Genomic DNA, 15,117 nt, shown 5'->3' on the forward strand with positions numbered 1-15,117 from the left:
CCCCTCCCCACCCAGCCCCACCCCTCCCACCCCCCACCCTCCCCACCCAGCCCCTCCCCACCCTCCCCTGTCCACCCAGCCCTACCCCTCCCATTTTTGGATGCACGACGGACGGACACAATAATCCCTTGTGGGCTGGTGGTCGTCAAGGAGCATAAACCATTACACACTCCGGTCATCCTCGCAGCATTAGCTTTCGGCGAGCCATTTAACAAAGACGGTCACCGCATCGGCCGCTTTTAGATGCGCTTCTGCAGCCATCTGGAACGCTCTTTCTTCCAATATTAGGAAGCCACTGGAGCTATGCAATTTAAAATCATCTAGATTGGAAACTAATTTCTTTACAACTGCATTTTGTGTTAAGTTTGTTCTTCACCCACACATCAAATTAGCAAGGTTGCCGAAAAAAGTTCAACGTCCATATATACATGTCAACACACACAACTAAAAACAATATCTTGCGATTTCTAGATTTTCATATAAAGCACTTAATCGCTATGTTCATGGTAGGCACAGCTCGATGGCATCAAGCCGTCGTTGAAAATTGTACCAGGTGGGGTCGCAGTTAAGGATGCTCATAGAGACTCTGACACAACTCGCAGAAGCCTCTCCCTGTTGGAGAAACAACAAATCACTTGGCATTAGACAAGCTGAATAAAACATGAAGTGGAGGTTGGAGTCAGGGTCCAGGGTAGCTCTGCCGGGTCCTCAGGTTAAAACCAGCTCCTGTTTTCCTGCGGTTGTCCCGGTCCCGTCCACGGGCCCTGTTCCAGTTCCGGCTTCGCCCTCCCAGGGGCCCGGGGCCGGAGTCTCCGTTGCCAGCGCCTCCACCGGGTGGCCGTTGTGGCGGCTCCCCCGCTCGCTTCATCGCTGCCAGCTCCTGCAGGGCAGCGGCGATGGAGCCCAGGTGGCGCTCGGCGTGCCGCTGGCTCTCGGCCTGCTCCCTCAGCAGGCGCAGGTGCTCGAGGCCCTGGGCCACGAGCTGCTGCTGCATCTCGGCCAGTGCGTCCAGTCGCGACAGCAGCTCGCCCACGGGTCGGCCGAGCTCACGCGCGGTCGCGTCACACTCGTGCGCGGTGGAGTCACGCTCAGTTGCATCACGCTCACGCGTGGTCACGTCGATGCGAGGGGTCGGGGCCTGGGGTGGGGGAGGGGCCGCTGCATGCGCGCCCCTGTGGGACACACGGGGGGGGAACCGAAGAGGAAAAATGGTGGCCGGGGCTGGGCAGGGCAGCGCGGACGACTTCTCCGTGCTGGAGATGGGGGCGAGGGGGCGTCCACCCACAACGACGGGCGGAGAGGAGGAGCCTCTCGCCGCCCATGCCTCGTCGGAACTCTCCGCCAGCTCCTCCTCCTGCCGCTCCTCCTCCTCTTCCTCGTCTTCCTCCTCCTCCACATTATCACGCCGCTCTACATCGGAGATAGACGACGACTCGTCTGCTCCCTCTTCCGTCGACTTCGCCGCCGCGTAGTGCAGCGGGCCGCCCACCAGCGGTGCCACGGGGCCCAATACCAGGAGGTCGACAGCCTTTTCGTCCGGCCACGCGTCGGCCCCCGCTGCCACCATAGCAGGCGGCTCTGCCCCATTGCCGCGGTCGACGGAGCCCCGTGCGGACCACCCCACGTCCCAGACGGCGAGCCCCTCCATGGACAGCTCGGGGAAGGTGCCGAGGGCGAGCTCCTCTGGTCGGGTGAGCACAACCCCGACCGGCAGCCGCTTGATCCCCGTTAGCTCGGCGCTGCCGGCTGCCCGCAGGGCCTTCCTCTTGGCCCACCGCCGGAGGTCGTCCCAACGGCGCCGGCACTGGTCGCGCGTGCGGGGGAAGATGCTGTGCGCCCGCACCGCGTGGGCGATCTCGGCCCAGGCCCGGCGACGCGTGGCCGCGTTGGCGAGGGCGCCGCCATGGCCGTAGAGGGGCCCCACGCGGCGGGCCGCTTCCTGCGCCAGGGTGAGCATCTCGCGTGGGGAGAACCGCGTGACCCGGGGGCCCCGCACCTTCTTCACGAGGCGCCGCATTGCCAGCCTGGATCCTCGCTGGCACGGCCAGTCCGGCGGAGGGGGAGGTTGGGTGGGGGGCGGGGGGCAATTCATTCAGACCCTGAGGAAGTCCCACAATCTCTTACGACTGCACGTGAAATATAAAAACTCACATAGCGGCACACAGCTCTCACCTCTGGATAGCACAATGGAGGCCATTAAGTAACTTGAACCATGCAAGGCTGCAAGCCTAAGATCATCTTTAACAACGAATTACTCATCAATATCAGACAGCCTGCAGCACGTGCACTGCATGACAACTTCATGTATCATGGATCAATTACATACGACATGTACAAATAGAAGTTTATCAGATCATTCATAACGACTTAATGAAAGTTATCACAACTGCAGGAATCAACATTGAGAATTGTTACATGTCCTGGAACCTGCTACTTTAGTAGCGAGAGCAGATCAACCAGGAGACAACGATGAGGATGATGCTGAGAGTGGCCATCATGACGACCATGATTGTAGCAGTAACAAATAAACAAGGGGATGGCGTCAACTTAAACATAACAAAGCTGTGAGTCAAAGATCTTCTTTACAACAAATTCCTTATCCACACAGGATAGTTTGCACTCTCATGGCCGCACATGTTTTTCAAGTGCTGCATGACCTTTGATTTAAAGCTTTCGTGACTGCAGGGATTCATATCCTTGGTTCTTTCGGTAAAGTCACGTATTTTATTATTTCCCTTCTACGTGACTTTACCGAAAGAACCAAGAATATGCTGCATGACCATTCGCTTATCCCAAAGGGCTAATAAAACTGTGATTCCAAAATGTATTGAAAACCCAAAACAGATCCCCAAGAGCTAAATGCCTGACCTATATCTTGTGCTCAATGTCCAAAGCTGAAGGGAAGCTTATCCTCAAATGCTTTTGACAAGAGTTGATGAACAGGTGCCTCCAAAACGGGCTGCCTTCAGGCAATAATTTCTGCACACAAGACCTCGTCTGCCACCTGACATAAGAATACGTATTTATACTGCAAGAGGAATCAGATGAACTATAGAGCTTTTTTTCACGGATGTCTAGTAGGGGCACTAGGTCAGAACGTTACAACACAGTACAAAAAACGATAGTCGTGCAAAGTACAAGGGAGGTGAACAAATCACCCAAATACAAATACAGTACATACATTTAAACCCATAATAGAGGTCTTTTGGGTTATATCGCGTAAATATATAAATGTGTCGTTAAAACCCGCAACCAACCGACAAAGCCAACTAGTAAGGGTTGTCACGTAAACAGAACGTGGCCAATTCGTCACGAGTACAGCACACCGGTGTGTTGGAGAGCCAAGCCTCAACATTTACAAACTGAGTACGACGTTTCGCCAGTAATTACTACTAGCTTCATCAGGCGAGAGCCAGATTTGAAATCTAGCTTCATCAGGCGAAAGCCATATTTCATCATACATGGAAAGTGTAGACCAGGCGAAACAGGTGAGTATTTAGAGCAGATGTAAACAAGGTTAGTGACCTTGCCTGTCCCACCACAGGTGGCAGGGTGTTCCATAGACTTTGGGCAGCGCATGAAAATGCTCAGCACATAGAGGAGATGTAAATTAAAGGATTAGAGATGTTGTGACGGTACATGCAAGTGAATCAGCTGTTGAATGTAAAATGGTGCAAGGCCATTTGAGGCCTTGTATGTTAGCAGCAACACTTTAAATTGGACCCTTAATTAAATTTTAAGCCAATGCAGATATTTTATTATAGTACTAAAAATGTGCTCACGGAATGAGGTTTGCATGAGCATCCTGGCAGTCACGTTCTGGAGCAGCTGCAGGAGGCCCAAGACTTTGGTTGGAACCCCGAATAACAAAGCATTGCATATATAGGCGTCAGGGTCAGGATCGAACCCACAACCTCCTGCATACCAGGCGTGGTGGTTAACATCTCGTCACCAAATGGCAATGCTTTAAACACCTCACTCTGCACTCAATTAAGGCTGAGTCGACACGGGGGCGATCCACATACAGGTACGGTTATCACTCTCAATTGATGCAAACCATGGTCGAGAATTTACGTGGAGTGTGCTGACTACTGTGCCACCACTTCCCACCACTTAACACAGCCATATATAATGTATGTACGAACAGTCCTCTTGGTTATGAACCTAATAAGTTCCTGAGACCCGTTCGTAAGTCGAATGGTTCGTAAGTCGGAACACAATAATGCACCGCATTTAAATGCCCATACGGATGCCCGATCCCATCACTCTTGGAAACGAATTTGGCACAAACCCCGGCAAGGTCTAAGACCACCCCCCCCCTCCTCCTCTCAGGACAATTAAATTTAAGTTCCTACATGGCACATATCCCACTAACCAACTGAGGGATAAATTCTCCCAGACCATATCCCCAGACTGCCCTACGTGCCCCCCGGGCACCATCCAAACCTACATTCACATCTTCTGGACATTCTATGGTAAAATAACCGATCTGTACAATGTGATGTCCGGCACCGATATACTACCTAGCATTGAATCCTCCCTCCTGGGCCTGAAACCCCTCGTGAATGCCACTCCAGAGACCCTGAGTGTACTTGACTATCTATCTGACGCACCACATACCACTGGGATTTTTGCACAGTGTTGGTGTACGGTGCTTTTTCTGCAATATTTTGCTGTCTTTTCTTGGATTTTCTGTTTGCACATAGTCACTTTAAGATGTTTTCTTGTTCATGTTTTTTTTGTTTGTTGCGGTTGCACCCGATTCAAGAGCTGAATGGCTCACAGGGCTACACCTAATAAATGAAACTTGAAATAAATGAAACATGGCGCCAAGGTCATACGCGTCTGCGTTGGTTCTCTGTCCGAGCCGCCTATCCCGCTATGCACCACTCACACGTGGTGTACGTGTTCCAGTTCACTGGCTAGGTGGTGTTGGTCAGAAATGCAGTGGGATTAAATTGCTGTGTCAACACTGACCGCATTGCAACGGGGCGGGAAGGAGGGGGTGTGATAATGTGGCAGTTAGGGACCCACTCACCTCTCTGCTGTTACTGCACAGGGAGTATTGTAAGAGATGTGGGGTGATGGCAGCTATCTTAACCTGCCTGGTACAACCCAAGGCTCAGTGACATCGCAGAACAGGCTCCCTTGCTCCCGGGGCAGCTGCACACTTCAAAGACAAATATCCCCCGTGTAAGCCTTAACAGACTGTTGGGGCTATTTTTGTTTCTATTTCATGGAAGTTGGCTCTTAAGTACGGGCGTTCATAAGTCGGGCGTTCATAAGTCGGGCGTTCGTAAGTAGAGGAATGCCTGTAGATAAAGAATCAAACACACAGTGAGGGAAAAAAGTATTTGATCCCCTGATGATTTTGTACGTTTGCCCACTGACAAAGAAATGATCAGTCTTTAATTTTAATGGTAGGTTTATTTGAACAGTGAGAGACAGAATAACAACAACAAAATCCAGAAAAACGCATCTAAAAAATGTAGGAACAGTCCTGCTCACCTCCTGAGATGCAGGCGCAGGTGAGACGTAGTGGAACTGGAGCGTGGGTGCCCAACTCCGCCCTGAACGACACACACACAGCGACGTCACACTTCACAGCGAAGACACACGATGTCACACGTACAGCGACGTCACAGCGACGTCACACACAGCAATGTCACACGCACAGCGACGTCACACGCACAGTGACGTCACATGTACAGCGACGTCACATGTACAGCGACGTCACACGATGACACCTGCACTGCACATCTCTCCCGCCCTCTCCCCGCGTTCCACCGGACAACGTTTGCCGTCATTCCATGCCACCCCTACTATTGCTATTTAAACTATTTTATTTTTATTTCACCAGGTAAGGCCCATTGAGCTGCTATATAGTTCTTTTTCAGAAGTGACTTGGCTATGACAAACAATATCTCAACCAAGTAGCTCATGTGGAAATTTGTAGCAGCCAAACACTCGAAATGCACGTTTATAAACGTGGAGGGAAAAACCAGAGGACCCGGAGAAAAATCCATGCGACCACAGGGATAGAGACACGCAAACTCCAAATAAACACAGGTGGCATCAGTGTCGGGATCGAAGCCATGACATCCTGCATGCCGAGTGAGCTACTTAACATTCCCTAGCCACCGCCCATGCCCCTGGCATCGCCCGCCCAAGAAGAGCGTGACCACGGATGACCGCACGGGTGCCGCCGCTGCTCACCATCGCCCGTGTCCTCCAGCTCCACCTCCACCTCGGCAAACGGGCACGGAGCCATATGGTTCCCCCGCGTCTCCTCTCCCAGCCCTGCACGTGGGTCACCGCCACCGCCGTAAGTGTCTTCGCCGGCCTGGAGGACCCCTCCATCAGCTTGCATACCTAGTTGAGCAGCGCACACCCTCTGAGCCCTGCCCGCCACGGGCAGCAACAGCGGCACATGCAGTACCGGTGCCTCTCACCAAGAGAGAGTCGTGATTTTTTTTTATTAATTAACATTTTTTACCTACGTGACTTTACCGAAAAAACCTAAGAATATAGTCCTCTCACCACTACTTCACGTGGGCACGCCTGCACACACCTCCGCAGGGCTCCTCAGCGACTCCCACCACTGTGTCGTGGCACCCGGCACTAAAATTGTATATCACTGAGCACTGACAGCTGTCAAGCTGACACATATATATTTAAAAAAATTCTACAAACTAAATTGCTGTGTCAACACTGACCACATTGCAAGGAAGTGGGAAGGAGGGGGTGTGATAATGTGGCCAGTTAGGGACCCACTCACCTATCTACTGTTACTGCACAGGGAGTATTGTAAGAGATGTGGGGTGATGGCAGCTATCTTAACCTGCCTGGTACAACCCAAGGCTCAGTAACATCGCAGAACAGGCTCCCTTGCTTCCGGGGCAGCTGCACACTTCAAAGACAAAGATCCCCCGTGTAGCCTTAACAGACTGTTGTGGCAAGTGCTGTTAGCGAGTAGCACCTATGAAGGCCAGCACGGCACACGAGGGGGTGGGTAGCCAGCACCACGCCCAGCCACCTTTTTCTTCCCAGTGGCGATGTTTACACACCGCACCAGGTACTCATTTGAGGTAGAGTCGACCCAGGGGAGGCCCAGGACCAATTCAGATAATGGTCACTGGTGTTGGCCGTGAGCGGGAATTAAACTCGGGTCACCAGGTTAGTAGCGCAGCATAGCGCTAACCGCTACAATACTAAATTTTGATTTAAAGCTTTCGTGACTGCAGGGATTCATATTCTTGGTTCTTTCGGTAAAGTCACGTAGAAGGGAAATAATAAAGTAATATAAATATAAAACAATAAAAAATAATAAAGATTTTTAATAATAAAGATTTTTATTGCTTGATATTTATATTATTTTATTATTTCCATTCTACGTGACTTTACCGAAAGAACCAAGAATACGCTACAATACTTTACATGTCACGCACATCGTGGACCTGAAAAATTCTTTGTCGTTCAGATTAGGAATCATCGGGGGGAGAAGAATCACCATGGGAGGGATGACGACTTACTTTCAGTCTTCACGGGAAGCCTGGTAGATGTGCAATCAACGCTCCTGCAGCCAGCACCTGTTGAGGATCAAAAGAGCGAAGTGCACCGACTCTGAACACACAGGCGCACCTTGCAATGGGCAGTGTCGGGAGAAACGGCAAGTGGCTTCTAAACCACGCGTGTTCAAGCCGCACATCGCATCATCCCAAGGCGCCAATGGGTGCAGATAAACCGCTTCAGGTGCGACCAGGGAGTGTGTGCTGCTTCCGAACATCGATGGGGCGTGTTTTTCGATTTAAAGCTTTCGTGACTGCAGGGATTCATCTTCTTGGTTCTTTCGGTAAAGTCACGTAGAATGGAAATAATAAAACATAATAAAATAATTCTCACGACGTTTCGGCCACAACGCAAGCAGCCGTCCTCAGGTGAAGAACAGGTCTGTTGTGTCTTCACAGGTCTGTCGCGTCTTCACGACAGACCTGTTCTTCACCTGAGGACGGCTGCTTGCGTTGTGGCCGAAACGTCGTGAGAATTATTTTATTATGTTTTATTTTTATTATTTTATTATTTCCATTCTACGTGACTTTACCGAAAGAACCAAGAAGATCGACGGGGCGTGTTTACGCGACGGCCCACTGTGTGAATGCGGGGAGCAGAATGTCGCACAGTTTTCAGTTGTAAATTGGGGGTAATGGTGGTGGTGGTGCTGTTGGGGGTGGTGGAGGCTCCTGGTGAGCCCAGGGGCTGCTCGTGAGAGGCGGTTATCACTGCGGCAGTCCCCCTCGCCTTTCCACGGCGCCGCGTCTGTGGGTGGAGACTGGCAATGCATGGCAGCAGCGGTGGTGGTGGTGGAGTCAAAGGGTAGTAAGTGATGTGCTGATGTACGAACCCTATCTTCATTCTTTGGTGGATATTTGCCTCCGTTCTCAAAAGACACCGAATAACCCTCTCCTACTCCCTGGGTACAACAACAGCCACCATTCAACGTCACCATGGCGCTTGTGCCAGGGTATGTGCACGTCCACTACAAAACACCGCACGGCATCGTGCTACATCCAGCAGCGGCGGCAGCAGCTGCACCGGCGGTAGCAGCTGCAGCAGTAGCAGTAGTAGCATTAGTAGCAGCAGTGGTAGCAGTGGCAGCAGCAGTAGCGGCAGCGGCAGCAGCAGCAGGGAGCGCCACCTGCCTTGGGCCAAGCCGTCGCGCGTCATGTTCACCTCCAGCCACATGTCACAGCCGGCCCTGCGCTCATGCACGTTCTTCACAATCGGTTCTACGGAGGAGGGCAGAGAGGGGAGCGACTGAGTTAACGCACGCAACGTTGCTTCACCAAGATCACCACCACGCCTGGTATGAGGTCGATCCTGACCCTGATGATGCCTGCTGTATATTTGGAATTTGCGTGTCTCTCGCCACTGTGGCTAAGAGATGTTAACTACCTCGCCTGGTATCCAGGAGGTCGTGGGTTTATCTCGACCCTGACGCCTGCTGCTGTATATTTGGAGTTTGCGTGTCTCTCTGTCTCTCGCCACTGTGACTAAGAGATGTTAACTACCTCGCCTGGTATCCAGGAGGTCGTGGGTTTATCTCGACCCTGACACCTGCTGCTCTATATTTGGAGTTTGCGTGTCTCTCTGTCTCTCGCCACTGTGGCTAAGAGATGTTAACTACCTCGCCTGGTATCCAGGAGGTCGTGGGTTTATCTCGACCCTGACGCCTGCTGCTGTATATTTGGAGTTTGCTTGTGTCTCTCCCCATGGTCTTGCGGTTTCTTCTCCGGGCCCTCCCGTTTTTTGCCCCATATTTAGAATGAACGTCACACATCGAGAGTATTTTGCCGCTGCTATACATTTCCACGTCATGACGATCAGCAGATTGTTGAGCTATCACTTGTGATGGCCAGGCAACGTCTGAGAAAGAGCTACATCGCTCATTGGGCCTTACACCTGGTGAAATAAACAAAATAGTTTTTAGTTTTATATTTATGGTGGTGATGGGGGTACTGGTGGTGGGGGTGGGGGGGTGGTGGTGGGGGGGTGGGGGGGGTGGTGGTGGTGGTGGCGGGGGTGGTGGTGGTGGGGTGGATGGTAGGGGTGGTGGTGGTCGAGTGGTGGGAGTGGTGGGGGTGGTGGTGGTGGGGGTGGTGGTGGGGTTGGTGGTGGGGGTGGTGGGGGTGGTGGGGGTGGTGGCGGGGGTGGTGGTGGGGGTGGTGGTGGGAGTGGTGGGGGTGGTGGTGGTTGGGTGGTGGTGGTGGTGGGGGTGGTGGAGGTGGGGGTGGTGGTAAGGTTGGTGGTGGGGGTGGTGGGGGTGGTGGTGGTGGCGGTGGTGGCGGTGGTGGCGGTGGCTCCTAGTGACCCCAGGAGGTGCTCGTGAGGGGTGCTTCTCACCGCGGCCGTCCCCCTCGCGTTTCCACGGCGTCCCATCTGCGGGTGGAGACTGCCGCCTCCAGGCTGCATCCTCATGCTTCACCCTCGGGCGCTGGGAGGGAGCGGAGAGCGGCAGGGACAGAGAGCCAGCCTCCATGGCAGCCACCGCCACCGTTACCGCCGCTGCACGGAAGGGAACGCACACTCGCTCACTCATCGTTCACCGCGCAAAAGCTGAACTATTTTTAATTTTACCAGGTAAGGCCCACTAAGCTATGTAGCTATTTTTCAGAAGCGACCTGGCTATCACAAATGATAGCTCAACGAAGTGGCTTATCATGTGGAAATTTATAGCAACCAAATATTCTTAAAACGGATGTCGATTCTAAATGTTGAGTGGAATACCAGAGGACCCGGATAAAAATCCACGCGACCACGGGGAGAGAGAGAGAGACATACAAACTCCAAATATGCAGCAGGCATCAGGGTCAGGATCAAACCCACAACCTCCTGTATACCAGGCGAGGTAGTTAACATATCCTAGCCACCGCAGCTCCGCCACATTATTATCTGTCCATCAGCATTTTCGGTATTCTCATTGTTGTTATCATCCTAAACGTCACACGCATCCCATCGTCGTCATCATCATCAACGTCCACTCATTTGAGGCTGAGTCGGCCTGGGGGAGGCCCATGTGTGGTTACTAACATCATCACCACCATCACCAACATAACCACCATTATCATCATCATCAACACCATCATCACCATCACCACCATGATCACCATCACCAACATAATCACCATCACCACCATCATCACCGTCACCACCACCATCACCACCATCATCATCACCACCAAAGAGAAAGATCCCCCATACAGCCTTAATATACTCTTGGGGCAATTGCTGTTAGCGAGCACCAATTCACCACTAAGTGACGGTGACGTCACTATGGTGCCCGTGCCAGGCCAGGTGCACTTTGAGGCCATGGGAAGTGTCGAAGGCTCGTTGACACGAGGTCTCGGGACAGACCCAGGTACCATGGGTTGGCTGACTGAGATGACTGGTAGATGCACCCGCTGTACCTCCTACTGTGCCCACTTGCTGAATTGTATCCACCCAGCACTTCGCTCATTGTTGTGAGCATCGCTCCTCTGCCCTCCGTTGTTGCTGGAGGGCGATTACCTCCAACTGCCTCGTAGCGTTTTTCACGAGCCTCCTCTATCGAGGCCAATCTTGACACCGCTCATACCATTTGTCGGCAAGTGCACTCAGCACCACATTCTCCTGTACCAAATCAGTCCATGTCTTCTCCAGCCCATGTTGTGCCCATTTAGCCCACTCTATGTGGCCAAACAAAAAGCTACTAAGGCACGCGGTGGCTGGGTATGGTGGGCGACATGACCCAGCCAACGCAGCCTTGCCTGCCAGAGGAGCTCACTGATGGGAATGTGTCCAGATCTTTCAAGGATTTGTGAGCTCCTCACACAATCTAGCCTGGTTAAACCCAGGATGGATCGTAGGCATGCCAACCTGAATGTTTCTAACCGGCGCAGATTATTCCATTAGAGGGGTCCACGTTTCACAAGCATAGAGAAGGGGGGACATGACTGTGGCCGAGAAGACCCGAAGCGTTGTGCGAAGCTACAGACCAGGTAGCTCCCACACAGCATTGCGCAGCTGATGAAAAAATAATGCTGCCCGACTGATTCGGAGTGAGACCCCTGCTGTCAAACGGGAGCTGGTCATAAGCACAATGACCAGGTATGGGAAACTCTCCACTCTCTCCATAACTGCTCCATCACCAATTGGGAGCTGAAGGGGGTGGAGTGTTTGGTGGCACAAAATACCCAGGCAGGTGCTTAGTTTTAGTGAGGCTGCTGGTAAGGCCCAACCTCTTAGTGGGACACTGCATGTTCAGCAGCAGCGCCTCCAACTCCTCCTCTGAGTAAGCAGCAATCACCAGATCATTATGGTTGACCAATAAGGAGCCATCCCACAACCGCACCCGGGCATCGATCAGCCTCCCGTTGTATCTGTACTAGATGGAAATTCCTCCGGTACAGCAATGGAAAGCTTCTCTAACAACGTGGTCAAAGATGATGTTAAATAATGTGGGAGCCAGAGGACATCCCTGTCGCACCCCAAGGTGAACAGGGAATGGCTCCGACTCCTGGCCACATAGCTTTACCTAGGCCTGTCCACCATCATAAAGGCCCTTAATAATTGTGAGCCGAGAGTCTGGGACTCCGAAAGCATGATGAACTGCCCACAGCCCTATCCTGTTGATGGTATCATAGGCCTTGACCAGGTCAATAAAGCAGAGATGCAGGCCTTGTTGGAATTCCCTACACCTCTGCTGTAGCAGAAAGACAGAGTATATGGCATCCGTGCAGGGCCACCCTGGTCTGAAACCACATTGGGGCTCCACAAGCCTCTCCTCAGCATGCCTGAGAAGGCGATATTGAATAATCCTTGCCAGGACCTTTCTCGACACAGTGAGAAGAGAGATGCACCCATAGTTGCTACAACCTGTCCAGGGACCACCAGGGCATCTTTCCAATCCTGCGGAACCTATCATGTCGTCCAGACAGTTGTGATGATTTCATGTAGGGCAGTCTGCACACAGATGCCATCCTCCCTCAGCATTTAGCTTGGGAAATCGTCTCTGCCAGGCACTTTTCCTGGTCTCAGACTTCGGATTGCCCCTCGCACTTACTCCACAGATGGCACCTCAGCCAACCATTCAGAAGAGGTGGCTACTTCTGCCAATATTTGAGGCTCGGCAGCTTTAGCAGAGTCGTCCAAACCTTGCCCCATGATGTTGTCTGGGCTGAGGGAATTCCCCTCCCTCAAGACCTCACAAAAATAATTTTCAAACCTGCAGATCTATTCCTGGGGGTCGGAGGTCAGATTAACGTCCTTTCCCTTAAGCATGTTGATAGGTGAGGTGCTGCAGGTTATTTTTTGATGGAATTAAATAGTGATTTGTAATTGTGGGCTACTGAGGCAGATTTCATCTCTTGAACAACCTGCGCCCACCACTCATCCTTGCAGCTCCGCACGGCCCTCCGAATCTCTGAGCGAAGGCTGCGGTAAGCCTCCTCATTCTCCGATGTTGGATGTTGTAGACGGGAGTGGGCCTGTCGTTTTTTCTCTACCAGCCGGAACACCTCCTCCTTCAGCCAGCGTCTCTGAGGAGGTCTGGACCATGGGTGGAAAAAACCCGATTTTTCCAGCGGCAGGCATCGGGTTTTTTCTTTAATACAATTAAACCCGATTTCGGGGAATTAAAACCTGGTTTAATGAATACGAAACTCTGATCCAAGGCTTAGGCTGCTTCCTCGTCGTTGCTGCTATCGTACTCGGGGCCGTCGGGCACGGGGTAGTCGTAGAATGCGGCGGGCAGGTTGGTCTTGATGAACACGAGCTTCTCCACAATCGTGGGCGCCAGTGAGTTCCTTAGCTTGGAATGGATGAAGCCCATCGTTGAGAAGTTGGCAAAGTGCGGTTCTGCAATTAGAACCAAATAAACCGGATTTCTCCCAATCTCAGATGATCGGGTTTCATATAAAGACAATTAAACCCGATTCTAAAAAACCCGACTGTGCCACCCTTGGTCTGGACTGCATACCCAATGCAGCCGTTGCAGCTGCATGAGCCACAGTCCTGATACCTCACCTATTTACCCTCAGCATCAGAAGGAGGAGGCGGGTATGATGCGAACCCCAGCTGCAAGCGATGTTGAAACTCTTGCTTGCAACTATCGTCAGCTGAGACCAGGCCAACATCATCACCACCACCACCAATACCCACCATTCGCCAAGTGACGTCTCACGGCGCCTGTGCCAGGCCAGGTGCACTTTGAGGCCACGTGGAGTGTTGAAGGCTCGCTGACAGGAGGTCTCGGGACAGACCCAGGTGCCATGCGTTGGCTGAGATGATGGTAGTTACCACCAGTGCCCCCCCTTCCACTGTGCCAACTTTGCCAACTCGCTGTATTTTAGCCGCCCGGCACTCCGCTCATTGTTGTGAGCGTCGCTCCTCTACCCTCACCACCATTATCACCACCACCATCATCACCATCATCATAATCACCACCATTATCACCAAATCATCACTATCACCACCACCACCATCATGAACACCAAAGAAAACAAAGATCCCCCATGTAGCCTTAACAAACTGTTGGGCAAAGTGCTGTAAGCGAGCAGCACCTATGAAGGCCGGCACGGCACACGACGGGGTGGGTAGCCAGCACCACGCCCGACCGCCTTTGTCTCCCTCGTGGCGAGGTTTACTACACACCGCACCAGGTACTCATTTGAGGCTTAGTCGACCTCGCGTCTTGCGCTGACTGACTCAGCACTCACCTCGCTCCTTGCGCTGACTTCTCGCGAGAGCAGTGGGTAACGACGAGGAATCTCGCGAGAGCAGTGGGTAACGGGCGGGGAGTCTCGCGAGAGCAGTGGGTAACGGGCGGGGAGTCTCGCGAGACCAGTGGGTAACGAGGAATCTCGCGAGAGCAGTGGGTAACGGGCGGGGAGTCTCGCGAGAGCAGTGGGTAACGAGGAATCTCGCGAGAGCAGTGGGTAACGGGCGGGGAGTCTCGCGAGAGCAGTGGGTAACGAGGAATCTCGCGAGAGCAGTGGGTAACGGGCGGGGAGTCTCGCGAGAGCAGTGGGTAACGAGGAATCTCGCGAGAGCAGTGGGTAACGGGCGGGGAGTCTCGCGAGAGCAGTGGGTAACGAGGAATCTCGCGAGATCAGTGGGTAACGGGCGGGGAGTCTCGCGAAAGCAGTGGATAACGACAAGGAATCTCGCGAGAGCAGTGGGTAATGACGAGGAATCTCGCGAGAGCAGTGGGTAACGACGACGAATCTCGCGAGAGCAGTGGGTAACGGGCGGGGAGTCTCGAGAGAGCAGTGGGTAACGACGAGGAATCTCGCGAGAGCAGTGGGTAACGACGAGGAATCTCGCGAGAGCAGTGGGTAACGACGAGGAATCTCGCGAGAGCAGTGGGTAACGACGAGGAGTCTCGCGAGAGCAGTGGGTAACGATGGGGAATCTCGCGAGAGCAGTGGGTAACGGGCGGGGAGTCTCGCGAGAGCAGTGGGTAATGAGGAATTTCGCAAGATCAGTGGGTAACGACGAGGAATCTCGCGAGACCAGTGGGTAACGAGGAGTCTCGCGAGAGCAGTGGGTAACGACGAGGAATCTCGCGAGACCAGTGGGTAA

At 52.8% G+C, this 15,117-nt stretch overlaps 1 protein-coding gene across 4 annotated transcripts; it reads right to left on the reverse strand.

Moving 5' to 3' along the window:
- Positions 1-68: 68 nt before the first annotated feature.
- On the reverse strand, positions 69-15,112 carry LOC144953092 (uncharacterized). Of its 4 annotated transcripts, none has more exons than XM_078883610.1 (7): positions 14,253-15,112; positions 9,901-10,062; positions 8,700-8,786; positions 7,533-7,589; positions 6,217-6,372; positions 5,509-5,570; positions 69-2,035 (listed from the first exon to the last, which is right to left on the reverse strand). In XM_078883610.1, the coding sequence occupies exons 2-7, from the start codon at positions 10,034-10,036 to the stop codon at positions 680-682; spliced, it is 1,854 nt and encodes a 617-aa protein (XP_078739736.1). In that variant the 5' UTR covers positions 10,037-10,062; positions 14,253-15,112; the 3' UTR covers positions 69-679. The 4 variants fall into 4 exon arrangements, with proteins under 4 accessions (XP_078739736.1, XP_078739737.1, XP_078739738.1 ...); XM_078883611.1 differs by having other exon boundaries at positions 9,901-9,991; positions 14,253-15,111; XM_078883612.1 differs by having other exon boundaries at positions 8,731-8,786; positions 14,253-15,111.
- Positions 15,113-15,117: the final 5 nt, after the last annotated feature.

The sequence above is a fragment of the Lampetra fluviatilis genome, chromosome 72, assembly GCF_964198595.1.
Source record: "Lampetra fluviatilis chromosome 72, kcLamFluv1.1, whole genome shotgun sequence".
Lineage (NCBI taxonomy): Eukaryota > Metazoa > Chordata > Hyperoartia > Petromyzontiformes > Petromyzontidae > Lampetra > Lampetra fluviatilis.

Excerpts from the sequence above, each read along its gene's own strand:
- LOC144953092 (XM_078883610.1), bottom strand. The coding sequence starts at position 10,036 with ATGGAGGCTGGCTCTCTGTCCCTGCCGCTCTCCGCTCCCTCCCAGCGC. Across the intron at positions 8,787-9,900 it reads ACGCGAGGGGGACGGCCGCG|AACCGATTGTGAAGAACGTG; the intron begins GTGAGAAGCACC and ends CCTCCTCCGTAG. Across the intron at positions 2,036-5,508 it reads CTGCGCCTGCATCTCAGGAG|CGAGGATCCAGGCTGGCAAT; the intron begins GTGAGCAGGACT and ends TGGCCGTGCCAG.